Raw genomic sequence first — 27,075 nt, 5'->3', positions numbered from 1 at the left:
GCTGAGCGCCGGCCCTCGACTTCCATCCACGGAGCTGAAAGACAACTCGGTAGAGTAGGACCGGGCGTGCGTAAAAGCATTGTCCGAGCCCCATCCACCGTCCCTGGACAGCCACCCGGCCGAGCGCCGGCCCCCGACTTCAATCCACGGAAGTGAAAGAGAGCTCCGTCGAGTCAATCTTTGTCCTTTTTGTAAACAACGCCGCGTCGCGCTGCTGACGTCGCGCTGCTGACGTCGCGCTGCTGACCGCGACGTCGCGCTGCTGACGTCACTTCAAATTCAAATTACAGTAATCCCTTGCTACATTGCGGTTCGTTTATCGCGGTTTCATTTTTTATTTTTATTTTTATTTTTTGAAAATATTTGAAAAAAAACCACATATAAGTCGCTCCTGAGTATAAGTCGCCCCCCCACCCAAACTATGAAAAAAAACGCGACTTATAGTCCGAAAATTACGGTAACTCAAAATACAACAATGAATGTGTAAAGTGCTGGCAACAAAAGTGAGTACACCCCAACTGAAAATGTCAAAATTGGACCCAAATGTCAATATTTTGTGTGGCCACGATTATTTTCCAGCACCGCCGTAACCCTTTTAGGCATGGAGTTAACCAGAGCTTCACAGGTCGCAGCTGGAATCCTCTTCCATGCTTCCATGATGACATCACGGAGCTGGTGGATGTTGGAGACCTTGCGCTCCTCCACCTTCCGTTTGAGGATGCCCCACAGATGTTCAATAGGGTTTAGGACCGGGGACATGCTTGGCCAGTCCATCACCTTCACCCTCAGCTTCTTTAGGAAGGCAGTGGTCGTCTTGGAGTTGTGTTTGGGGTCGTTATCGTGTTGGAATACTGCTCCGCGGCCCAGTTTACGGAGGGAGGGGATCATGCTCTGCTTCAGTATTCCACAGTACATGTTGGCATTCATTGTTCCCTCAATGAACTGTAGCTCCCCAGTGTCAGCACCACTCATACAGCCCCAGACCATGACGCTCCCACCACCATGCTTGACTGTAGGCAAGACACACTTGTCTTTGTACTCTTCTCCTGGTTGCTGCCACACACGCTGGACACCATCTGAACCAAATAAGTTAATCTTGGTCTCATCAGACCACAGGACATGGTTCCAGTAACCCATATCTTTAGACTGCTTGTCTTCAGCAAACCTTTTGCGAGCTTCCTTGTGCATCTTTTTTAGAAGAGGCTTTTTCCTGGGATAACGGCCATGCAGACCAATTGAATGCAGTGTGCGTCGTATGGTCTGAGCACTGACAGACTGACCCCCCACCCCTTCAACCTCTACAGGAATGCTGGCAGCACTCATACGCCTGTTTTTCAGAGCCAACCTCTGAATATGATGCTGAGCGCGCGCACTCAATTCTTTGGTCGACCATGGCGAGGCCTGTTTTGAATGGAACTTGTCCTCTTAAACCGCTGTATGGTCTTAGCCACCGTGCTACAGCTCAGTTTCAGGGTGTTGGCAATCTTCTTATAGCCTAGGCCAGAGGTCCCCAAACTACGGCCCGCGGGCCGAATACGGCCCACCTCCACATTTGGTCCGGCCCCCTGAACAATACCAGAGAGCAATGTTCCCTCTAATTTTTCAAGTGTCTGTGCAAACACGCAAGCTCCCTGTGCACACTGTGGACCACTGTGTGCAACACCCGATTAAATAAATAAGTAAATGAATGAATAAACGAATAAATGAATAAATAGATAAATAAAAAAAATATTGTCAATGAGAACTTTAACTTATTCGGGATTGGATTTTGTTTTGTGTGACAGCTTGTTCCTTTTCTCTCGGTCTTTTGCGCTCTCCCGCAATAATGTACCGATCCCCTAGAGTGTTTTTTTTGTTTTTTTCTTTTTTGTTTTGGATGTTCGAAATAAAGATATCAATCAATCAATCAATCAATCAATCAATCAATCAATCAATCAATCAATCAAACATGTCTTGTAAACAAGCTATGCAGTCAAGTTAACCAGTAAGCTAATGCTAATGTTAACGACAGAGGCGTAGCCAAGCCGGGGCGAGCCGGGGCGGCGCCCCGGTTAGGACTCCATGCGCCCCGGTTGAAAAAAAAAAAAAAAAAAAAAAAAATGAAAATCGAGCTTTTTTGATTCTTCATTTTCATGCCGTTTTTTTCTTTCGGTCTTGCGCGAGTGTGCTATTCTATGTGCGCGATGTTATCCATTCACCGTTTGCCTCCCGGACGTTTTAGCGATCAGCGAACGGCGTGGGTGATGTTCGATTTTTTTTCCTGTGGGCGTGCGCCCCTACTGGAAAAATTCCTGGCTACGCCTCTGGTTAACGAGAAGCTAACAAATGCATTTAATGCATTATTGTGTTCACCAAGAATAATACAGCACCTATGATGCAATTCATCTGATACAACTACTCAAAATACACCCACAAGAAGTGAAAACATAGAGCGCACAGCTCTAAAATCAGCAGAAAGACTGACACAAATGCTATGAGAACGAGTGCACAGACAAAGTGAAATACAGTTTATTATTATCTCAAGCTTACCGCTACTACACAGTAGTGTTTGTCGTTTTCATAGATTAAAGGAATTGAACCGAAACGAAGTCTTTCGGCGAATCATTCTCTATGCAGACAAAAGATTTATGAAACACTCTTCCTTGAACAAGCAGGACTTTGCCCATAGATGTAGGAACACTGCTTGAAAAATGAAATTTGACCAGGAACTTCTTTGAGGTTCTGTTGCTGGGAAACGATGCAATGAGTTGTGTGGATTGATGCATCCAACAACGAAACATTTTGATCTCTCCACTTCGGCATCCTTGAGTTGTTTGGACTCCAAAAGTCTCTCTGAGTAATAGAGATGGGGGAGTTGCGAAACTGTTGGGCCACACCCATTGTTTGGTAGTCCCGCCCCAAAGGATGTGACGTAATAGATAAAAATACGTAATAGAAAATGGAGAAAACTAAACAGAGTAAAAAATAGCCCCCAAACAGATCATAAGCATATCTCTGCAACACCTGGAGGGATAGATTACTGTTGGATTTGGTCCACAATTTGGGAAGCGCGCTATCTGCGCCTCACGGCAAAAGCCATTGCCAATCACCTGTTATCCAATTTACTCACTGCGTGCTCGTTTGATTTCTTCAGATTTAGGAAAATGCTAAGACACTGAAGCAGAAATTAGACTTACATAGGTTGGTTGAGTTCAATCACAATTCTTGTTAAGAAAGCTCTGTTTTCAGGAAAGTACAATACAACGCTGGGCCTTTCGTACGACCATGCTCAAGAGCAGAAAGTCTCCATTCAGAAAAGGCAACGTTCAAGGTTCTTTGCTCAGCTTATATTCAGTTGCACATGCCGGTGTGGGCCAAGTTTGATGGGTGATGAGTCTTTGGGGTGGGGCAAGTTCGCAGGAGAGTTTGATTCCATGGGAGTGGGTGCTGGTTCGGTGAGAGCTGGTTCAGTGGGGTTGGGTGCTGATTATGGGCGATTCGATGTGTGTGGGGGCTGTTGTTTTCTTTTCCGTCTTTCAGCCTTGACGATCATCTTTGGCCGGGTTCTTGGCTTATCTCCCTCTGGCACCTCTACCGGTTTTATCTCCAAGTGTCCTTCCTGTAAACCATTCTTGCACATACATCCACTTCGCCCACTGTCGCACACCGCCCATTCATCATTCTTTCAATTTTGTCATTTTGTACGGAATTATGTGAGCTTTTGGCTGTGACATCATCAATCTATTAATGTTCCCTGACTATGCAAAGTTTGTACTCACCAATTACCATGTTTTTGTTTGTTTGGTCTTTTGATTCTCCATGTACTTGCTTACTTCATCATATTCTTGGTTTAATCATGCTTCCAACCATATATTTTCTTTGTTAGGCAAAATATTTCCCTCTGTCCAGAACGTTCAGTAGTGATCGAAAACTGGCGTCTAGCATTAGTCAAAACATAAGATATAATCAAGTACTGAACATTTTTAGACGACTTTGGCAGTGTCCGTGATTTAGAAAATCATCAGGCATGCATTAAAGAGTTCCTTAAGGGTCATTAAGCTATTCAGGTAATATATCAAAAAACATGTTATTTCAAAGTGCTCAGAAATACATCTCAGATCATAAAGTTAAGAAAACCACCTATCAAAAATGTCTAGTTATGTCTTCTTTATTGATTTGGTGTGTAGGTATAATTATATGCTTAAAATATTTCTTTTATTGCTTTAATATGTGAATATACTTGTCTGCTTATGTACTTTATTCAATGAGGTTTGAGCATATCTGTTTTTGTAGCTAGGCAGGACTTTTTGTATTTCGAATCCATTCCTTCACTAGTTATGTCTTCTTTATTGATTTGGTGTGTAGGTATAATTATATGCTTAAAATGTTTTTTATTGATTTAATATGTGAATATACTTGTCTGCTTATGAACTTTATTCAATGAGGTTTGAGCATATCTGTTTTTGTAGCTAGGCAGGACTTTTTGTATTTCGACCCCATTCCTTCACTCCTCCTCGTGATTTTCCACCCTTTACAATGGCCCGGTCCGCTCGATAGCATGCTAGCTGCCCCAGTTGTACAGCAGAGTCCGGAATGTTGACATTTAACCAAGTCTCAGTGAACACGAGCACACAGCAGTTACTCACTGTCCGGTTCGTAGATCTTAGCAGTCGTATGTAATCCATTTTGTTGTCCAGCGATCGAACATTCGCCAGAAGAATGGAAGTAATGTAATAATAATGTAATGTATCTCCTGCGAAAAGTGAGGGAACACCTTCATATAAAATACAAAGAGGACCACTTCCAGTCGCTGGTTGGGTCAATAACGCAGAATTCCAGGAAAGTGATAAGTCGGATTTATCCCGCAGTTGTGACCTCTAAGTGCTCGAGGGGAATGTAAATTACAAAGATGAGTGATTCTGATCGTTTATTTTTTGTTTGGGTTCATCAAAACACATATGACCTCCAGCAAACAATCAAAGTCAAAGTCTGCTTTATTGTCAATTTCTTCACATGTCAAGACACACAAAGAGATAGAAATTACGTTCCCACTATCCCACGGTGACAAGACATAGTACACAATATACACACACGTAAACAACACAAAAAGTAAAAACAAGATGGCACAAACAATGAATAAATAAGAGTGATGAATAAATAATAAATAAACAAATAACATAATAAATAAGAGGAGCAAAAATGGAGCAAGTGTGCATACAGCAGACAGTCTGAATATAGCGCAAAAGTACAGGACGCTACGCAGAAGGGGGGAGAGAGTTCAGGATCATGAAGGATTTTAAAAAGATATATAATATATTCTGCAATAATGAAACATTTCTTCCATCGACGGTCTGTCAATTGTTTGCTAGGAATGAGTATTATAACATATTTCAAGCTAACGGTAGCAGGTTCATTGGCCAATGTCTGCAAAAAATGAAAGAAGCCGACGCGGTTGCAAATTAAGTGCCACCAAACGTTACATCCTGGGTTCGGAACCACTGGCAGTTCATTGGTTAAGAAATCCCGAGAAAAGCCGAATCCAGACCAACACCGATTTGCATGATGGGAAATATTCGTCAGTTCGCCATCATTGCGTGATACAAGCTAGCAAACAGCAAACAACAGCTTTCGAGTGATAATTACTATAAAATCACAACCGTTTAAGTTGCTACCTTTGTTAATTTTTATCAACAATAACTCACGAAAGGGCGTTCGGTGCACAATTCCAGATACTGCCCACGCATAATTGTTACTAGCTGGTTAGTGCTCGACGAGTGGAGTGGTTAACATGGGCCGTTCTCGAAGCCGAAGTTCATCCCGCTCCAAACACTCTAAAAGCAGCAAACACAGTAAGAAAAGGAGTCGGTCACGGTCCAGAGACAGAGAGAGGCCAAAGAAGCGCTCCAAGTCAAGAGAATCTAAGAGGAACAGGCGCAGGGATTCTCGTTCTCGTTCCCGTTCTGCCACAACCTCATCTCGCAGGGAGAGAGCGGCATCCCCGCCGGAGCGTATCGACATTTTTGGAAGGACATTGAGCAAGAGGAATGCCCTAGACGAAAAGCAGAGGAAGGAGGAGGAGGAAAGAAAAGCTGAAATGGAACGGCAAAGAAAAATGTGAATATATTGTACAAGAAATTAAATACTAAGACGTCACTTACGTTCTCTGCTACATGCTAAGATGACATGCTAACTTAGCTTTTTTGCTTTTGACAACACTAGCTAGCCTTTAGCATAGGACTTGACAAGCCAAGGCCTCAACTGCATGGTGTCATCCACACGTCGCTGTGAAGATTAAAACGTATTTCAGTCATATATTTCGATATTAGATTAATCGTATCTGTAGAATCTTACCTGTCTTCCTGGCTGTGAATTATTTGTACTGACGTGACTTGTTTAATGCACAGGTGTCAAACTCACGGCCTGGGGGCCAGATACGGCCCGCCACATCATTTTATGTGGCCCGTGAAGACAAATTGTGCATCACATTCGTGTGTCATTGCTAGTATTGCAAATTGTCTTCACTTTTAATAATATCTTTTCTTTAAATATTTGACCAGTTTTTACTCGTCTGATTTGAAAATGAATTATTTGTCCGTTTTGTAGCTTTTACTGTATATATTATGAGGTGCTCATACATTTATTTGGGTTGACAGTCATAATGGCCCTCCGAAAGAAGCTATGACTACAATGCGGCCTGCGAAAAAAAAGAGTTTGACACCCCTGCCCTTGCATTTGCTTACGGGTTAACTTGACTGCAATGCTTGTTTACAAGAAGTGTTCATAAATATTGTGAGGGGATTTATTTTGTTACGTTTTATGTATGTATGGACAAGTTTTCTGCCGTTGACATCTTTTAATCAATCAAAAAGTTTGCGGCGCAAGTAAACGCTACCTCGGCTAAAAAACTACAAATACGTCAACTGGAAAGGGAGGCGCACATCTTGCGGCCTGGAGGGATTGGGGTGTGAAGTATATCGTTTACATTTTAAGAGACCGCATCAAAACGGCTTGCTCTAAGCCGCACCTTAGAACAAGTAGAAAAGAGGGACCTGTGATGCAATCAAAACGAGGAACTCAGACAAAAGCATTGCTGTTCCACTTTATATAGACCACAACTGAATGAGTAAAACGTCAAACAGTAGAATTTATTTGTGATATTTAAGCTTGTATTTAAGGATATTGGATGGATATTGATTTTTATCCATCCTTTTTCTACTTCAGACCAGTGTCAGATTTTTATTTTGCTTTACTTACAATATAAACTGGTCTTCAAAGAATTTATTTTTATTAATCCTTTTTCTACCTCTGAGCAACAGAGGTTTTTCATTTATATCTTATTTATTATCATTTAACAATGTTGGCTGCTCATGTTGACTGCTCATAAGTGAAGTGTTTTTTTTGTTATACCTCAGACAGTTTCACTTACCGTATTTTTCGGACTATAAGTCGCTCCGGAATATATGTCAGCCATAAAATGCACGATAAAGTGAAAAAACACATATATATGTCACACTAGAGTGTAAGTCGAATTTTGGGGGAAATTTATTCGACAAAATCCAACACCAAGAACAGACATGAATGAGCAACAACAGGCTATATGATACGGTATGCTAACGTGACAAACACAAACGAAGAGCTGAAAACGGGCCTGACGTAACATTAACAGTTATCCAAATAACTAACATAAATAACACCTTTATCAAACCATCTGTGTCACTCCAAATCATTAAATCCATCGATCGTCCTTTGTCGCGTGTGTGCCGCGCCGTCGGACTTGACGTCAGTTGCAGTTCAAATTATTCCACAGGCCCATATAACGATATATAAATTATATATCAAATAACTATTATATAAACAACAATATTATCAAACCATCTGTGTCACTGCAAATCATTAAATCCATCGATCGTCCTTTATGGAATCAACGTCGCGTGTGTGCCGCGCCGCTGACGTCGAAGCAGTTCAAATTATTCCACAGGCCCATATAACGATATATAAAGCAGGGCTGTGGACTCGGTCGGATTTTTGCACTGAGTCCGAGTCCGGCCTCTTGACCACGAGTCCGAGTCCGGCTGTCCATTTTTTCTGTTAATTCATGTGACTGCTTAGTCTTTATTCAAGGCTAATTTAGATCAAAATCTAAATAATTACAACAGTTTTGTGATGGCTTTGTCTTTATTAAACATATAAACGAATACAATAAACAGATACTTTCAAGTTTTAATCATTAATTACACCATTATAGCTCAGACATTTATCTAAACACAAATAATTAGTGACGACCCCACAACTATCGAAACACATCAATGATATAAGCTGGGTGACATAATCGTCCTTGACATTGGTACATAATGTAAACATTAGCCTAAGTGCAACTCAACGTGGCCGCATTGATCGTAACTTACGCTCCGTTTCCCCCCCAAATCTAGAGGCAAAACATTGTTCACTCGCTGCTCCCGGGTTCTTCCATCTTGGCTGCGCGCGGGGCATTGTGGGTCTTGTACGTGCACGCACGCAGGCAGGCGCGGGCGCACGCAACAACTAAATTTGTCTTCATAACAAGCAAGCAGGGCTGTGGACAGTATTCCTACGCGCATTCTCAGCAGCATGATGAAAATAAAATTGAACGTATTTTTTTTATTGTCGGACTCGGTGGACTCGGTCAAAATCAGCACCGAGTCCGAGTCCGGCAAAAATGACCGAGTCCGACCGAGTCCGAGTCCCCGAGTCCGAGTCCACAGCCCTGAAAATTCCTATTATATAAACAATAGGGGTGTAACGATTCATCGATACACATCGATTAATCGATATAATGCTCTACGATTTGTTGGCATCGATGCTAAACGTAAACATCGATCTATATCGCCCGTTTTTGACCTCGGACATTAGACGCGACTTTATTTTGAAATCCAGTTCATTGTTGCTTGCATCCTCTTTCCGGGAGCAGTGCGCGGCGTGTTGTGTTGTGAGCAGAGCAGGCACGTGAAAGGGGAGCCGACAACTACGCGGCTCCTGGGCTGGTGCTATGGCTAGTGTCCAAGAAGTTAGTGTATAGTTCTCTGATATTGCAAGAGAATGTTTTTTTTTTTGCATTTGGATTAGAACATATGGTCAAGGTGTAATGTTTACTACATTCATTATAAAGAACTTATTTTTGTTTTGTAATTAAATAGTTCAGTAATGCACTTTAAAGTTAATGGTATTACAAAAAAAGAAAGAATATTCATTTTTCTTTACTTATATGAGAAAAAATATAGGAATTTGTTAAAGTTCAGTGTTAAAATAAGCACTTTGTATACTACAATACTCTTGTAATTTCCTAAATTAAGAGTTTGCAGTACCTTGTTGATTTTGCGTATGAATTGTTATAAATCAGGATATTGTTCTATATCGATCGTAGAGCACTATATCGTGATGTATCGTGAATGAATCACAGCAGGCTTTAAGATATCGGCAAATATCCTATCGTGGTTCTTTGTATCGATATGATATCGTATCGTGACAAAACCCGTGATTTACACCCCTAATAAACAACAATATTATCAAACCATCGGTGTCACTGCAAATCATTAAATCCATTGATCGTCCTTTATGGAATCAACGCCGTGTGTGCGCGGCACCGCTGACGTTGGAGCAGTTCAAATCATTCCACAGGCCCATATAATGATATATAAAGTATATATCAAATTCCTATTATGTAAACAACAATATTATCAAACCATCGGTGTCACTGCAAATCATTAAATCCAGATCGTCCTTTATGGAATCAACGCTGCGTGTGCGCTGCGCCGCTGACGTCGAAGCGGTTCAAATTATTCCTCAGGCGCATATAATTATAAACAAGAATTTTATCAAACAATCTCTGTCACTCCAAGTCATTAAATCCCGTGATCGAATCCTTTGTCTTTTATGTAAACAACCGCCGCGTGTGCGCCGCGCTGCTGACATCAGTTGCAGTTCAAATTACAGTAATCCCTTGCTACATCGCGGTTCGTTTATCGCGGTTTCACTACATCGCAGATTTGTGAATTTTGAAAATTTGTGAATAATTTCACATATAAGTCGCCCCTGAGTATAAGTTGGCCCCCACCCAAACTATGAAAAAACCGCGACTTATAGTCAGAAAAATACGGTATTTTATTATGACAAAGTACTGGCTGAAAGACTGATCATAGTACAAATGTTTATTTTAGTATTCTTGATCCGTTGCGGTGGGTGGAGTTTGCATGTTCTCCCCGTGCCTGTGTGGCTTTTCTCCAGGCACTCCAGTTTCCTCCCACATCCAAAAAACATGCATTGTAGGTTGACTGCACCCTCCAAATTGCCCGTAAATGCGAGTGCAGATGGTTGTTTGTCTTAGTGTGCCCTGCGATTGGCTGGCAACCAGTTCAGGGTATCCCCCCGCCTACTGCCCGATAACAGCTGGGATAGGCTCCAGCACGCCCGCGACCCCCGTGGGGACAAGCGGTACAGAAAAGGGATGGACGGACGGACGGACCTTATTATTGAGGACTGGTCTAAAGAGATGTTATTATAACATGTATAACTGAGTCATGTACATGTTCTTAGTATTACAATAAAATCAAGACATTTTGTCTGGAGGTTTTCTTTTTTTTTTTTTTATCTTCAAACCGAACCAAAGTTTGAACCAAACCGTCACTTAAAAATCTAAATTTGAATCGAACCATGGGTATGGTGAACCGTTACACCCCTAGTTATTTCTATTCATGTGATTTCCTCTGACAAAAATAGTTTCATTTTAGCTAGTCATTGATAATGTTCACCAGTGCTTCTCTGTCTACTAGTCGCCAGCAGGAGATTGAAGAAAAACTTATAGAAGAAGAAACAGCTCGGCGCGTAGAAGAGCTGGTGGCCAAGCGGGTGGAAGAGGAACTGGAGAAGCGTAAGGATGAGATCGAGCGGGAGGTGTTGCGTCGCGTCGAGGAGGCGAAGCGCATCATGGAACGACAGCTGCTGGAGGAGCTGGAAAGACAGCGACATGCTGAGTTGGCAGCACAAAAGGCTAGAGAGGTAACGCTCGGTCGTTTGGAACGCAGATCGTCCGTTCTCTCTGTACTACCCAAACCATTTAACCTTCAGTCACCCTCTTTAGCTAAGACTTGGTGGAGAATGTGTATTTGGACGCCCCCTCCTCTGGTGCCCAGTTCAGCATATAACTGACCTATATGTTAAGACAGTGTCTGCCAATGGGATTGTTGAGCCGTTTCCAACAAGCTGCACATTGTGGATCAGTTTGATAACTTGCACTTCCATTGTCTTCTGATGTCAAAAGTTGTGAAGGCTGTCTACTGGTGAATTTTATTGCACCCTGCTGCTTGGGTACAAATGCAGGCGTTATACTATAGATGGTGAATATCAACCAACAATCCAAATTGGGAGTGAGAGACTGCAAAGAAAATCATTTTCTCTTGTATTGATTATTCTTTGCGTAGAATTCACTGGTGTGTTACACTATGCCACACCGCTAGTAATAATGCTATTTATTTATCACAGCTATGACCAACCATCAACAAACGGCAGAGTTTGAATCAGGGTTTCTTTTGTGTACCACACTGGCAAGCTTAGCTGCTTTTTGGAAACATGACACAACTCCATTGAAGTGGCATCCTACAGTGAGACACCATTAACTTTCAAATTTCAACACCTTGCCTTCAAAATCATAGCAAAAATGTTATATATGATATGCGACGATTTCCAGATAAATTTTGCAGTTTAAATACCTGGATAACTAAACCTTTTAAATCATTCAAATATCACAGTTTATTTATACTTGATGGAACAGCTCATCAGGTCTGTCGTCTTCAACAGCATGAATGTAATCTTTTTCCCCTAAATGATTTCAACCCTTTTGAAATGTAATACATGTTATAAAATCCATATCCATAGGGATAACAATACTGTATATGATTAGAAAGTAGAAAGTCATAAAATCGATATAATGATATAGATCTTAATTTTTTTTTTTTTAAGTTTACGCAGAGAGTTATATTTCTTACTCTGTCCAACCACCACATGCAATATTATTATGGAGATGAGTCTAATGAGCCCATCTTGCACAGGGAGCAGAGTGATTGGCTACATCTTGGGTGAGAGCTGTAGTCTAAGCACCAGCTTCCCAACTTGGACTTAATAACATACCTTAAATACAAATGCACACGTAACCTATTGAACTATAATAAGGTCAGTCTGAGTGTCCAGATTTCCCATCACCGTACTGACACGTATTCATTTGTTGTTATTGTTTTTTTTCCGTTTCTCTTTCAACAGAACACTTGTTCTATCCAGGTCTTCTTGACAAGCTTGATTTAATTCCAAGTCCTTCTTAAAACTTGTATTCTATTTGATACCAATAAATGGTTTTCTGTATACAGTTAACATTTAGATTTACGTTTACTTGTTTATAACACAGATGAGTATTTAATTTTAAGAACAAATGTACTGTCTTACTCATGAACTTGCTTCCTCTATAGTAGGGTTGTTTCAAAGATTGATTGTAAAGATTGATATTGTTATTTGTATAACCACCTTCTTAACTAGCACTTGACCTGAGCTGGCCTGCAGCCTTTCAGCTCAGCTGTGACTTGTCCTGTACTGTAAGTGTTGCCGTGGCCCGGTTCTTCTTGAACACATACAAACACCTCTGATGTGCTGTACTCTACTTCACTCTGCTATCATCCGGGGGCTGTGCCACTGCACAGAAATGGAAAAACGGTACATGAATTACGAGCTGTGGCTGCAGGCTCAGCAGTGCAGGAATCAGTTATAAAGAGGAGTACCGCGGGTGCGGTCTGGCAGAGTTACCCATACCTACCTACCTACACACCTACCCCAGGAGCGTTTCTCTCTCTGCAGGGGCCACACAGTCCGGACGAGACAGTAAATATACAACTGTTTTATGCGGAATGCTTTCACCAGTTGTGTAGGTACACAGGCAAGGAAAATACGTAGGTATTCATGCATTGGTGAGCCAAAACTATTCCCTATATTATTTGTGTATTTTTCTTGCTTAGGACATTGACTGAATACTCTTCTAGATTGTCTTGTCATTGATACATGTTCTTTGAGTGTGATGAGTGGTTTCCCACTGAAGTTTTTTTTAATTTAATTATTTCAAAATACTACAGAATGCCTCTGATGTGGCAAATTTTCTAGAAAACAGCTCGAGTGGGAGGAGAAAGGATCTCTTTGAGACCCCACTCCAAATTTAAAATACTTTGGGGTGGCTACAAACAGTACCACACTGTGGTCATGTGCAAGAGACTTAAAAAAATAAACAACTTCTCTGTGGTGTAATAGGTCAAATGTGTGTGCATGAATGTGACATATGAGTGTGTGCAAGGTGCACCTATAGCCTGCTTGTGCACTAACATGACATCGTGTCATCCGTCTAGGAGGAAGAAAAATCAAAGCGGGAGGAGCTTGAAAAAATTTTGGAGGAGAATAACCGTAAGATTGCAGAGGCTCAGGCAAAACTGGTAAGATATAATTTAAAAAATTCTTCTGCTTTTGAAACCTCCACAGCTCTCCACCATCTCTGATGTACTCAAGTAAAATGTAATGCCATAGTTGAAGGCTATGGTTGAATCCTCAAAAAGATAGAATGATTGTGAAAGCGAGTGTAGCGCTGCAAAAGTGATGTGTGTGCTCTTTCTACACATCACAATGAAAAAACATTTTGTCGTTTCATTGCACTTACCCACTCAGAAAGTTCAGTTGAGAAAATGACAGTAATCTGTAACTTTATTAGTTACCCCAAGCACTGAAGTTTGAAAGGTTATCATAGTTGCGGCTCAAAGTCGTGTTGGTATTAAAAAAATATTGAGATGGTATTAAAAAGTATTAAATTCCACTTGAGAATTTTTTTATATACCATATTTCCCGCACTATTTGGCGCACTTAAAAACTTAAAATGTTCTCAAAAAGCCACAGTGCGCCTTATAATTGAGAGCGCCTTATATATGGATCAATTGATGAATTTGTTGATCCATACTGGTTGTACACAGCTCTCTGCCAAAATGTTTCAGTACGTTTTAGTACGACTAGTAAATTACAAGGTCGCATCGCTTCCCAGCATTACGGCAACCGTGGTCAGGGGGCGTCACTGAATAGCTGTTGTACCCGCGAGGCTATTTCATTTCAAAATAGGCTGTTCCGTTAATGTTTTCGAGTACGGTTACCTATCAATATTCAACGGAATCATAAATAAGCAGCACCAATGTGTTAAATCAGTCTTTAGTTGGTTCTGATCACTTTTATGGGAGAGAGTTCGAGAAACGTGATTGTTTACAGGGGGCCGCCATGACTTTGCTGAGGCTCATGGGAGTCTGCGAGCTGAGGCTCATGGGACTTTGCGGGTGACTAATGCTATAATGATAGCTGCTATACGCACGAGGCTATTTCATTTCAAAATAGGCTGCTCTGTTAATGTTTCGAGTAAATTTACGGATCAATATGGAAGGGAAACAACCAATGTGTTAGATCGAACTTTAGTCGGTTCCGATCACTTTTATAGGAGAGAGTTTGAGAAACGCGATTGTTTACTCAGGGCTCATTGATTATTGGCTAGTGGATGCATACCGCAACCCTAGTCAACCTCAGTTTGTTGCAGTATAGCTTCCATTTTATGCGCCTTTTAATCCGGTCAGCGGCGCGGTAAATGTTTACATAAAGAACAAAGATTCGATCACGGGATGACGAAAATGACGAAGGGCCCCACGTACTACCGGCATCATTAGTGGCTTTGTTTGTGACACGGAGGACGAAGAGTTTGAAGGATTTAATGATTTGGAGTGACACAGAAGGTTTGAAAAACTATTATGGCTTTTACGCATGCCCGGTCCTACTCTACGGAGCTCTCTTTCACCTCCGTGGATGGAAGTCGGGGGCCGGTGCTCGGTCGGGTGGCTGTCCGGGTACGGTGGATGGGGCTCGCACATGGCTTTTACGCACGCCCGGTCCTACTCTACGGAGCTCTCTTTCACCTCCGTGGATCAGGGATGAGAATCTTCCGCGGATCCGCGCATTTCCGTGTTTTTTTCCGTTGGGAGTATCATTTTCGTGAATCGTGTAGGTCCGTTGAGAAAATTGTTTTTATATGGGTGGGGGGGACAAGTAGTACGGGATCAGGAACTGCTTCAAATGGGCATGGCTCGAGAGCAGCGTCATCTTACAACTCGGAACACAAAGATGCTCTTAAAGCAATGCGACAGTCAGCGCCCGGTGCGCTGCGGTTGCGCGATCGGACTGAATTAAGCTCCCTGCACACTAAGGTCCACTTAAATTTTGGAAAGTTCATCAGGACTTTTAAAATATTTTCTAAATTTCAGCGATGGCTCTGTCACAATAATGCGATCAGCGCGGTGCAGTTGCGCGGTCGGCGACGCGCTACGTTTGCGCGTTCGGCGGTGCGCTGCAGTTGCGCGATCGGACGAAATTAAGCTCCCTGCGCACTTAGGTCCACTTGAATTTTACATCAGGAGTCTAAAAATATTTTCTAAATTTCAGCGACGGTTTTGTCACAATACTGCCACCAGCGCGGTCAGCGACGCACTACGGTTGCGCGTTCGGCGGTGCGCTGCAGTTGCGCGATCAGACAAAAATGCACAAATGAAAAAATGCTTAAAGTCTTGGAACGAATTTAAAAAAATTCAATTTTTTGTAATGGGAAAAATAGCCAAAAGACATATGGACTCAGATTTCCCTCGCCTGGACGCGGGTCACCGGGGCCCCCCTCTGGAGCCAGGCCTGGAGGTGGGGCTCGAAGGCGAGCGTATGGTGGCCGAGCCTTCGCCCATGGGGCCCGGCCGGACACAGCCCGAAAAGGAAACGTGGGTTCCCTTTCCCATGGGCTCACCACCTGTGGGAGGGGCCAAAGGGGTCGGGTGCAAAGTGAGCTGGGCGGCGGCCAAAGGCGGAGACCTTGGTGGTCCAATACCCGGCTGCAGAAGCTGTCTCTTGGGACATGGATTGTCACCTCTGGCTGGAAAGGAGCCCGAGCTGGTGTGCGAGGCAGAAAAGTTCCAACTAGACCTAGTCGAACTTGCCTCCACACACAGTTTGGGTTCCGGTACAAGCCCTCTCGAGAGGGGCTGGACTCTCTTCCACTCTGGAGTTGCCAACGGTGAGAGGCGTCAAACAGGTGTGGGTATACTTATTGCCCCCCAGCTGGGCGCCTGCACATTGGGGTTCACCCCAGTGAACGAGAGGGTAGCCTCACTCCGCCTTCGTGTGTGGGGACGGGTCCTGACTGTTTTTTGTGTCTATGCACCAAACGGCAGCTCAGAGTACCCACCCTTCTTGGAGTGCCTGGAGGAAGTGCTGGAGGGCGCTCCTTCTGGGGACTCCATTGTTCTACTGGGTGACTTCAATGCTCACCTGGGCAATAACAGTGAGACCTGGAAGGGCGTGATTGGGAGGAACGGCCCCCCCCGATCTGAACCCGAGCAGTGTTCTATTATCAGAATTCTGTGCTCGACATGGATTGTCAATAATGAACACCATGTTCAAGCATAAGGGTGTCCATGTGTGCACTTGGCATCAGGACACCCTAGGCCGCAGTTCGATGATAGACTTTATAGTCGTGTCATCGGATTTGCGGCTGCATGTTTTGGACACTCGGGTGAAGAGAGGGGCGGAGCTGTCAACTGATCACCACCTGGTGGTGGGTTGGCTCCGATTGTAGGGGAAGATGCCGGTCCGACCAGGCAGACCCAAACGCTTTTTGAGGGTGGGCTGGGAACGTCTGGCAGAATCCCCTGTCAGGAAGAGCTTCAACTCCCACCTTCGGCAGAGCTTTTCCCATGTCCCGGGGGAGGCGGGGGACATTGAGTCCGAGTGGACCATGTTCCGCACCTCCATTGTTGAGGCAGCCGACCGGAGCTGTGGCCGTAAGGTGGTTGGTGCCTGTCGTGGCGGCAATCCCCGAACCCGCTGATGGACACCGGTGATAAGGGATGCCGTCAAGCTGAAGAAGGAATCTTATCAGGCCGTTTTGGCCTGCGGGACTCCGGAGGCAGCTGACAGGTACTGGATGGCCAAGCGGAACGCGGCTTCGGCGGTTGCTGAGGCAAAAACCCGGGCATGGGAGGAGTTTGGCGAGGCCATGCAGAATGACTTCCGGACGGCTTCGAGGAAATTCTGGTCCACCATCCGGCGTCTCAGGAGGGGGAAGCGGTGCACCGTCAACACTGTTTACAGTGGAGATGGCGTGCTGCTGACCTCGACTCGGGACGTCGTGAGTCGTGGGGAGAATACTTCGAAGACCTCCTCAATTCCACCGACACGCCTTCCATTGTGGAAGCAGGGCCTGGAGACTCTGAGGCGGACTCTCCAATCTCTGGGGTCTAAGTCACTGAGGTAGTTAAAAAACTCCTCAGCCTCCCTGGTAAGATCTATTCAGGGGTGCTGGAGAGGAGGGTCCGTCGGGAGGTCGAACCTCGGATTCAGGAGGAGCAGTGTGGCTTTCGTCCTGGCCGTGGAACAGTGGACCAGCTCTACACCCTCAGCAGGATCCTCGAGGGTGCATGGGAGTTCGCCCAACCAGTCCACATGTGTTTTGTGGACTTGGAGAAGGCGTTCGACCGTGTCCCTCGGGAGGTTCTGTGGAGGGTGCTTCGGGAGTACGGGGTGCCGAGCCAACTGATAAGGGCGGTTTGGTCCCTGTATCACCGATGCCAGAGTTGGGTCCGCATTTCCGGCAGTAAGTCAGATTAGTTCCCAGTGAGGGTTGGACTCCACCGAGGCTGCCCTTTGACACTGATTCTGTTCATAATTTTTATGGACAGAATTTCTAGGCGCAGCCGAGGCGTTGAGAGTGTCCGGTTTGGGGACCTCAGCTTCGCGTCTCTGCTTTTTGCACACGACGTGGTGCTGTTGGCTTCTTCAAGCCGTGATCTCCAGCTCTGACTGGAGCGAATCGCAGCAGAGTGTGAAGCGGTCGGGATGAGGGTCAGCACCTCCAAATCCGAGTCCATGGTCCTCGGTCGGAAAAGGGTGGAATGCCCTCTCCGGTTCGGGGATGAGATCCTGCCCCAAGTGGAGGAGTTCAAGTATCTTGGGGTCTTGTTCACGAGTGAGGGGAGGATGGAGCACGAGATCGACAGGCGGATCGGTGCAGCGTCGGCAGTAATGCGGACGCTGTACCGGTCCGTCGTGGTAAAGAGAGAGCTGAGCCAAAAGGCAAAGCTCTCAATTTACCGGTCAATTTACGCTCCTACCCTCACCTATGGTCACGAGCTATGGGTTGTGACCGAAAGAACGAGATCCCGGATACAAGCGGCCGAAATGAGTTTTCTCCGCAGGATGTCCGGGCTCTCCCTTAGAGATAGGGTGAGAAGCTCGGTCATCCGGGAGAGACTCGAAGTAGAGTCGCTACTCCTCCACGTTAAGAGGAGCCAGATGAGGTGGCTCGGGCATCTCATCAGGATGCCTCCTGGACGCCTCCCTGGGGATGTGTTCCGGGCATGTCCCACCGGTAGGAGACCCCGGGGACGACCCAGGACGCTCTGGAGAGACTGTCTCTCAGCTGGCCTGGGAACGCCTAAGGACCCCCCGGGATGAGCTGGATGAAGTGGCTGGGGAGAGGGAAGTCTGGGAGTCCCTCCTGATGCTGCTGCCCCCGCGACCCGACCCCGGATAAGCAGAAGAAGATGGATGGTGGATCTGTGGAAAAAATCTCAAATGATTGGATTTGAGACTGTGATTGTGATTATTAGCATATACAGCAACTGACAAATGTAGACCTTTAAATACCTTTTGAGGTGATTGGTAGTGGTTGTCATTAGACAGCTTTGATATTTGGGGTGATCTGGCCTTTCTCTAAGGGTCATTGGGATCCCTGAGTGCTAAGACGCCCCCTGTCACAAGTGATTTGGCAAAGAGCTGTGACGGCATTAATCTGGCTACAACTCCAGCACTGAGATGATGGCCTCACGCTCCATAGAGATCCTAGGCATAGCAATTACGCTGAGTATTTAGATCATAGCTTTGTCTCTATGATGTTGCAGGCAGCATAGCACTCTCCTTGGCTTCTCCAGACCCTTTCACGTCTATCACAGGTGCTCAAGGTAAACCTGCTCTCAGTGGCGGATTTGCCAATTCTGGTGTTCTATGGCAAATGCCAATCGAGCTGAGCATTGAGCACAGGGCACACTACAGGATGTCGTGCCCTGAGGCCACCCTCGTGAAGTCTGTTTGTTTGGGCAGAGACATTCACACCAGTAGCTCGTTGGAGGTCGTTCTTTAGGGCTCGGGCAGTGCTCAACCTGTTCCTCCTTGCACAAAGCAGCAGATATCGGTCCTGCTGATGGGATGAGGACCGTCTACGGCCCTGTCCAGCTCTCCTAGAGTAAACTGCCTGTCTCCTGGAATCTCCTCCATGCTCTGGAGATTGTACTGGCAGACACATCAAATCTTCTTGCAACTTCAGGAGGGTTAAGAAATCGCCTCATGCTCCCAGTCGTTATAACGACTCTAGCTAAAGCCAACACTTGTGGAAAAACAGTTAAAAAATATCAAGAGTGAGGAACTTGAAATGGCCTCCACCTGAAAAACCAATCCTGTTTTGGGGACCATCTCATTGTTGCCCCTCTAGTGCACCTGTTGTTAATTTCATTAACACCAAGCCAGCTGAAACTGATTAACAACCCCCTCTGCCACGTACCTGACCAAACCCTTATCAGAAAAGTGTAATTGAATTCATGCCATACCCTGATAAAAAACTGTTCCTTTAATGTTTCTGAGCAGTGTATATATGTTTTTTCCACATTTGTCATTCTCATCCCTGTTTATATATTTGTCATATGTTTTGATTTATATGCTGACTATATCTTTATACAGTGCCTTGCGAAAGTATTCGGCCCCCTTGAACCTTTCAACATTTCGCGACATTTCAGGCTTCAAACATAAAGATATAAAAGTTTAATTTTTTGTCAAGAATCAACAACAAGTGGGACACAATCGTGAAGTGGAACGAAATTTATTGGATAATTTAAACTTTTTTAACAAATAAAAAACTGAAATGTGGGGCGTGCAATATTATTCGGCCCCCTTGCGCTAATACTTTGTAGCGCCACCTTTTGCTGCAATTACAGCTGCAAGTCTCTTGGGGTATGTCTCTATCAGTTTTGCACATCGAGAGACTGGAATTCTTGCCCATTCTTCCTTGCAAAAAAGCTCGAGCTCAGTGAGGTTGGATGGAGAGCGTTTGTGAACAGCAGTCTTCAGCTCTTTCCACAGATTCTCGATTGGATTCAGGTCTGGACTTTGACTTGGCCATTCTAACACCTGGATACGTCTATTTGTGAACCATTCCATTGTAGATTTGGCTTTATGTTTTGGGTCATTGTCCTGTTGGAAGATAAATCTCCGTCCCAGTCTCAGGTCTTTTGCAGACTCCAACAGGTTTTCTTCCAGAATGGTCCTGTATTTGGCTCCATCCATCTTCCCATCAATTCTAGCCATCTTCCCTGTCCCTGCTGAAGAAAAGCAGGCCCAAACCATGATACTGCCACCACCATGTTTGACAGTGGGGATGGTGTGTTCAGGGTGATGAGCTGTGTTGCTTTTACGCCAAACATATCGTTTTGCATTGTGGCCAAAAAGTTCGATTTTGGTTTCATCTGACCAGAGCACCTTCTTCCACATGTTTGGTGTGTCTCCCAGGTGGCTTGTGGCAAACCTTAAACGAGACTTTTTTTGGATATCTTTGAGAAATGGCTTTCTTCTTGCCACTCTTCCATAAAGGCCAGATTTGTGCAGTGCACGACTGATTGTTGTCCAATGGACAGACTCTCCCACCTCAGCTGCAGTTATCTGCAGTTCATCCAGAGTGATCATGGGCCTCTTGGCTGCATCTCTGATCAGTCTTCTCCTTGTTTGAGATGAAAGTTTGGAGGGACGGCCGGGTCTTGGTAGATTTGCAGTGGTCTGATACTCCTTCCATTTCAATATAATTGCTTGCATAGTGCTCCTTGAGATGTTTAAAGCTTGGGAAATCTTTTTGTATCCAAATCCGGCTTTAAACTTCTCCACAACAGTATCTCGGACCTGCCTGGTGTGTTCCTTTTGTCTTCATAAGATAGGATAATCCTTTATTATTCCCTCAATGGGGAAACTCCTATGTTAGCAGCAGTACACTTAACATATACACGCACACACACGCATGCGGGGAAGGGGGTAAAAGATTTAAAAAAGTAGAAGGTATATATAATTAAAAAATATGGACAGTATATACAAAATACACAATACACAATATGCAGTGGAGATAAAAAAAATATTAGATAAAAAAATAGTGCAAGGGAAGAAAAAAAAATAAAATAAAATGGTTCTCTCTGCGCTTTAAACAGAACCCTGAGACTATCAAAGAGCAGGTGCATTTATACGGAGACTTGATTATACACAGGTGCATTCTATTTATCATCATCAGTCATTTAGGACAACATTGGATCATTCAAAGATCCTCACTGAACTTCTGGAGTGAGTTTGCTTCACTGAAAGTAAAGGGGCCGAATAATATTGCACGCCCCACTTATCAGTTTTTTATTTGTTAAGAAAGTTTAAATTATCCAATAAATTTCGTTCCACTTCACGATTGTGACCCACTTGTTGTTGATTCTTGACAAAAAATTAAAATTTTATATCTTTATGTTTGAAGCCTGAAATGTGGCGAAATGTTGAAAGGTTCAAGGGGGCCGAATACTTTCGCAAGGCACTGTAATTTATCTTTCACAATTAATTTCCAAAAATTAGGTATTATGAGTGTTCTTTGATAAGATATGTGGTTGGAGATATATGTTGCAAAAAATTAACAGTTTTCATTAAAAGGAAAAACTCCAGTATTGATTGTGCCATTTTGATGTACAGTAAACCTCGGTTTTCGACCCACAATCCGTTCCAGAAGGCGGTTCAAGAAGCGAATCAGTTGAATTCCGAATCTATTTTTCCCATGACAAATAATGGAAAAAAATTTTATCCGTTCCAAGACAAAAAACCCCGCCTTTTTTAAGCATTTTTTCATTTGCGCATTTTTGTCAGATCGCGCAACTGCAGCGCACTGCCGAACGCGCAACCGTAGCGCGTCGCCGACCGCGCAACTGCACCGCGCTGGTCGCATTATTGTGACAGAGCCGTCGCTGAAATTATTTAGAAAATATTTTTAAAGTCCTGATGTACTTTCCAAAATTTAAGTGGACCTCGGTGCTCAGGGAGCTTAATTTTGTCTGATCGCGCAGCCGCAGCGCGCCGGACGCTCACTGTCACATAACTTTAAGACCGTCTTTGTGTTTTAGGATGGCTTTACTGCTCCCACTTGCTTCCCTTGGAGGCATGATTAGAGTTGATGCAATCCTCAGAGTAACGAGAATGTAATAACGAACGGAGTCAGTTGGCATGCGGGTCCTCTCGGCTCATCTCGCGAGGTTCGACAACCGAAATTTCGTCCGGCATCTGAAGCAAACAAATCTCGAATTTTTTGTTCGAATACTGATTTGTTCGAGAACCGGGAGTTCGAAAACTGAGGCTCCACTGTAATATAAATCTTGGTAGCCCACCAAGCAGGAATATGTTTTTAACAAAACAAAATTAATGATTTTGGGGTTGCTATACTGCCAAAATCCAGGAGTTTCCAGGGGGTAAACCCTGGGCCCCCTCCGGGGCGTTGCCTCTGGCTCCCTGCAGCCCCCAATGGGGTCCTGTGGCCCCGGGCCCCCTGCGGCCCCCAATGGGGGCATGCGGCTCCCAGACCCAGGCTACTTTTCAGTGGTTTTTCACATTTGCCGTTCTCATCCCTGCTAATTGCTCTCCAATAGGAACATCTTAGTGTGATTTCATGTCAGGCAGGTAAAAAGTACACATTTTATATAGTCTATATAAACTTGCGATTTCAACTATATATGCAGTATTTTTGTGTTCTGTGGTTGTGTGATTCCTAAGTTGTGACTACATTTTCTGTCAGGCTGAAGATCAGTTGCGCATAGTGGAAGAGCAGAGGAAAATTCATGAAGAACGCATGAAACTGGAGCAGGACCGACAGAGGCAGCAGAAGGAGGAGCAGAAAATCATCCTTGGCAAGGGCAAGTCCAGACCGAAGCTGTCCTTTACCCTCAAGGCCACTGAATGAAGGAATGCTCCCCTTCATCCCTATCCTGCTCGGCTCCTCATCAACTCCACTCCTGTGTCGGCTGCTCGCTTCATTTTGGAAGTGCTGAACAAAGGATATGAAAAAGTGGTGCAACCCAGTGTTTAAACTTGCAAACCCAATGAAGGTCTGGATTTTCCCTCCTTGCAAGGAAGAAAAATTAGACCTTGATGGACCTGACTACACCCTGTCTCACTCCATTCTTTTCTTTCCTGATACACTTCAAACTAAAATTTGTGCTTTTGTCACTTTTATTTCAGTCTTTTAGGGAATATCAACTTTCGATATAGAATGCTTTAACCCTTGCTGTAAAATAAGTCTTAACTCAGTGTAATGAAAACCAGTACTCCTCACATCTACATTGGCAGTGAATGGAGTACAATGCAAGTGAGTCCCCGATGAAGAATAATAATTGAGGTCAAATTCAGATTACAAAAAATGTCACGTGCAGTTTGTGACCTGGACTTAGGTTTTCCATTTTTGTTTTAACCTTAAAAATGTACTTTGGCAACAAATCACAGCATAGCCTTGAAAAACATAGTTATTTTGTTTCCTGCCTTCACTATTTTCTGTATACATTTGGTTTGTCCATGTCAAGTTAACACTGGTCTTGTTTGTTGTAGTACACGCATGGATGTTGGTTGAGAGCAACCTCATTGGATTTCATTCGGTACAGGTAAAATGAAGCCTTTTTCCTGAGCTGTCCGTGACCAACCCTTAGAACCAATGGCGGATTTTATCTCTTTCCTCTCTTATGTAAGGACTATGATCAGTGGAGAATGGACTGTTCTGTATGATGTCACATTGTGAATCCTTGCTGTGATGTACTGACTTCTACTGAACCTTTCAGGTTTTATAACAATCCGCAATCATCGAACAGATCCCAGTAATAACTGCAAATGTGTTTTTTTTAAGGGTGGGGGCTTGTTCAGAAATGTCAAACTGTATCTATCATATGTTCTTTAGCCCTGTAATTGTAAATTAATGTGACAAGATGCATCCCTTGGTAAGTCTGGAAAGGTAGAGGATGGCCAAATCCAGGTAAGATATGGATTGAGGTCAGTGAGTGCTGTGTGTGTTTGTGTGCATGCGTGTGCGCTTGTGTGTGTGTTTGTGTGCGCGCGTGACGAGCTGACCTCATGTGGGTATATTGATTTATGTGAGTTTCCTCGTGTAGCTTTTTCAGTTGTCACAAGACTTAACTAATAAATCCATTGAGACATCAGAATTTTCGTTATTGCAATATTCACTAATTGCATTGTATATGAGCCAATATGTGTGGTTTCAATAACATCACTGCCCAGGTTGTCGTCAGTCCATTCAACTCTAAATGTCAATGTACCGGCACGCAAAATGTCTTAATTTTCCAATTGTTTCCTTTTCCATAACAACACAGTGCTGGTTGGATGGTGTCAATTCAGTGCAAGGTAAGTTTTGAAAGTTTTTTTTCCCCTCAAATGAAACCTTGAAAGATGGGATTTTACACACCCATTAGAAATCAGGTGTGCACTGCATTTGAACTTTTATAAAAAACGTCGGTAAACTATTGTTATAAATTACAGTAAGGGTGCGACTTGAGTTATTTGAAGTAAGGCCAGGCCACGCAGTGTCCGGAGCCGTGTTGAAAGCCACATCCACTGCTTCATGGCTGGACAAACGGAAACAACCATCCCACTGCCACTTCTGCTGATGAACTTTTGTTAACCAATGAAACCTAAATTCACACATTTTTACACCCAGTTCATTCGGTTACGCCCTTGAACATTCAACTGGAGAAGGAAAAAAACAGCCTGGCGGATGCTCCCATTCCTTCGGACGTTCTACAAAGCCACTTCTGCTCTTTCATGCTCGGTCGAGTAAAGTCTGAGTAATCGTGGTCAGTTATTTTACAGCTTACCATGCATGTTTTATTTGGAATGTGGGAGGAAACCAGAGTACCTAGAGCAGTGGTTCTTAACCTGGGTTCGATCGAACCCTAGTGGTTCGGTGAGTCGGTCTCAGGGGTTCGGCAGAGCCTCCACTGCGGAGGTCCGAACACACCTGATTTATCGTGTAAATTCATAATGATGCATATCTGAACTGGTCTCACAAAGGCAACAGCAGAAGTCACACTGATTTGCAGGAATGTAATTTGTTGCGAGTTCATACATTGTTAGTTTTGTTGTTTGAACAAGGTGACATTCATGCACGGCTCATTTTGTGCACCAGTAAGAAAATCAACAGTAAGTCTTGAATTTGAAAAAAAATATTTTATTTTTCACTATAGAGTGGTTCGGTGAATGCGCGTATGAAACTGGTGGGGTTTGGTACCTCCAACAAGGTTAAGAACCACTGACCTAGAGGAAACCCATACAAGGCACGGGGAGCCAGAATCAAACCCTACACGTCTGAACTGTGAGGTGGACGCACTGACGCACTCACCACTGCTTCACTGTGCTGCATCACACAAAAAACTTGAAATTCTGTCCCATCCCACCCTCTGCCATTCAAAGACGTTACAAACAGCTTTGATTGAACACGATTAGGCGAAAGAATTGGACTGAGATTATCAACAAAGCTGGTGTTTAAAGCGCACATTTCATATTAGGTAAGATTCAACATTGTTTGGAAGAGGAATCCCCTCCCATGAGAAAAATTGATTGCTGCATTTTGTCAGTTTTCCTTTCTTCATTGTTTTCCACTGGGACCTGGCTGGTAACCCCCTAGCAACACTTATTGCCTCTCGATTCCTCAAAAATGAACTTGTGGTCAATCTCTGCACTTTAAATTCTAATGCCAAGTCCATCACAAACACCTCTTTCATACTTGTCTATGATCGCCATTTTCAGCTCTATCGTTATCGCCACTTTCCTCTTCTGCTTTTCTCCTGCGTCTTACTTGGGACCCATGGTTTTTCTCTGGTACAGTCCAGTACTTATAGTGGTCTACAATCCGCCAACCAATGCCGACTAGCAGCAGGTGGAACAAACTATTTATTTTTTACAATAGAAGTGTGGGTCGGATCGGTTTCCGAAGCTTTGTCCGAGAACAGAGACGGATTTCCCAACATTTTGCGTCGAAAACTGAAAATGTGTAGTTCTGCTGGTGTTCCAGCCTCCCTTAACCCCTTTTCCTCTTTTCGCATTCCCTAAATAAACAGTCCATGTTGCACTACCTCGTTCATGACAAGTTTCTCCCGCGCTTGTCCGCAGTGACGTACATTGCTCAGAGACACACTACGCACTATCAATGTGTATTTAAATACCGTTCTCCCATCACTTATAAACCCGCGAAGTAGCGCATTCACAAAAGGTGAAGCACTAAGTGGCGAGGGATCACTGTACTATTGATAATAATAATTCTGCAATATTTGCATGTCCTTCAGAGTCTTTGTACCCGGGACAAAGTATTTGTCACAAATATGGGTTAATGATGTGTTCAACATGCAGTTTGTGACATTGACTTTATTAGTTGATACTTTAATTCACTGGTAGGTCAAGCAAGTGTATGCAATAAACAAGTTTTAATTGTTTAAATAATTGAGTAAAATAATTAGGCCCGTGGCTGAGTTTGTGTTTATTCCAAGCCAGTACAAGTGGCGTCTGCCTCCTAAATTATCTCCCTGGTGTTACATCAACATGATGAGTGCCTGAGCAAACAAACGCAATCCACAGCGGCTGCCCTTTAATGGCCCTGATCAAATTAAGTTGTTGAAAAGTGCCAGATCTTCACACGTTGGGATTGATGAGCTGCTATCTAATGGACGACAATCAACAGGGACAGACTAAGTAAGATATGGTGTTGACATGGCCTGGTTGAATCTTTAGTCTTTAAAGGACTTGCATGTTGTGTGTAACTCGTGGTCTTGTCCAATCAACTGTTAATTTTCAACAAAAATACTGTACATCAATTTTAGTTCAATTTAATAAAGCTCCATACACATATGCAAACTAAAAATGTAT

General features: G+C 43.8%; 1 protein-coding gene and 1 long non-coding RNA gene across 3 annotated transcripts; one reads left to right on the top strand and one right to left on the bottom strand.

Moving 5' to 3' along the window:
- Positions 1 to 3,555: 3,555 nt before the first annotated feature.
- On the bottom strand, positions 3,556 to 6,427 carry LOC119139734. The gene is made up of 3 exons (XR_005101433.1): positions 6,331 to 6,427; positions 6,138 to 6,261; positions 3,556 to 3,598 (listed from the first exon to the last, which is right to left on the bottom strand). It is a non-coding gene; the product is annotated as an uncharacterized LOC119139734 (long non-coding RNA).
- Positions 5,531 to 24,362, top strand: LOC119139713 (arginine and glutamate-rich protein 1-B). Of its 2 annotated transcripts, XM_037280683.1 has the most exons (5): positions 5,531 to 6,093; positions 10,785 to 11,010; positions 12,853 to 12,944; positions 13,392 to 13,475; positions 22,952 to 23,008. In XM_037280683.1, exons 1-5 carry the CDS (start codon positions 5,768 to 5,770, stop codon positions 22,971 to 22,973), a joined length of 750 nt encoding a protein of 249 aa, XP_037136578.1. In that variant the 5' UTR covers positions 5,531 to 5,767; the 3' UTR covers positions 22,974 to 23,008. The 2 variants fall into 2 exon arrangements, with proteins under 2 accessions (XP_037136578.1, XP_037136577.1); XM_037280682.1 differs by lacking the exon at positions 12,853 to 12,944 and having other exon boundaries at positions 22,952 to 24,362.
- Positions 24,363 to 27,075: the final 2,713 nt, after the last annotated feature.

The sequence above is a fragment of the Syngnathus acus genome, chromosome 21 (assembly GCF_901709675.1).
Source record: "Syngnathus acus chromosome 21, fSynAcu1.2, whole genome shotgun sequence".
Lineage (NCBI taxonomy): Eukaryota > Metazoa > Chordata > Actinopteri > Syngnathiformes > Syngnathidae > Syngnathus > Syngnathus acus.
This window is presented reverse-complemented; position numbering and strand designations above follow the sequence as displayed.

Coding starts and splice junctions, on each gene's coding strand:
- LOC119139713 (XM_037280682.1), top strand. CDS start 5,768: ATGGGCCGTTCTCGAAGCCGAAGTTCATCCCGCTCCAAACACTCTAAA. Junction 11,011..13,391: donor CAGCACAAAAGGCTAGAGAG/GTAACGCTCGGT, acceptor TCATCCGTCTAG/GAGGAAGAAAAATCAAAGCG. Junction 13,476..22,951: donor CAGAGGCTCAGGCAAAACTG/GTAAGATATAAT, acceptor ATTTTCTGTCAG/GCTGAAGATCAGTTGCGCAT.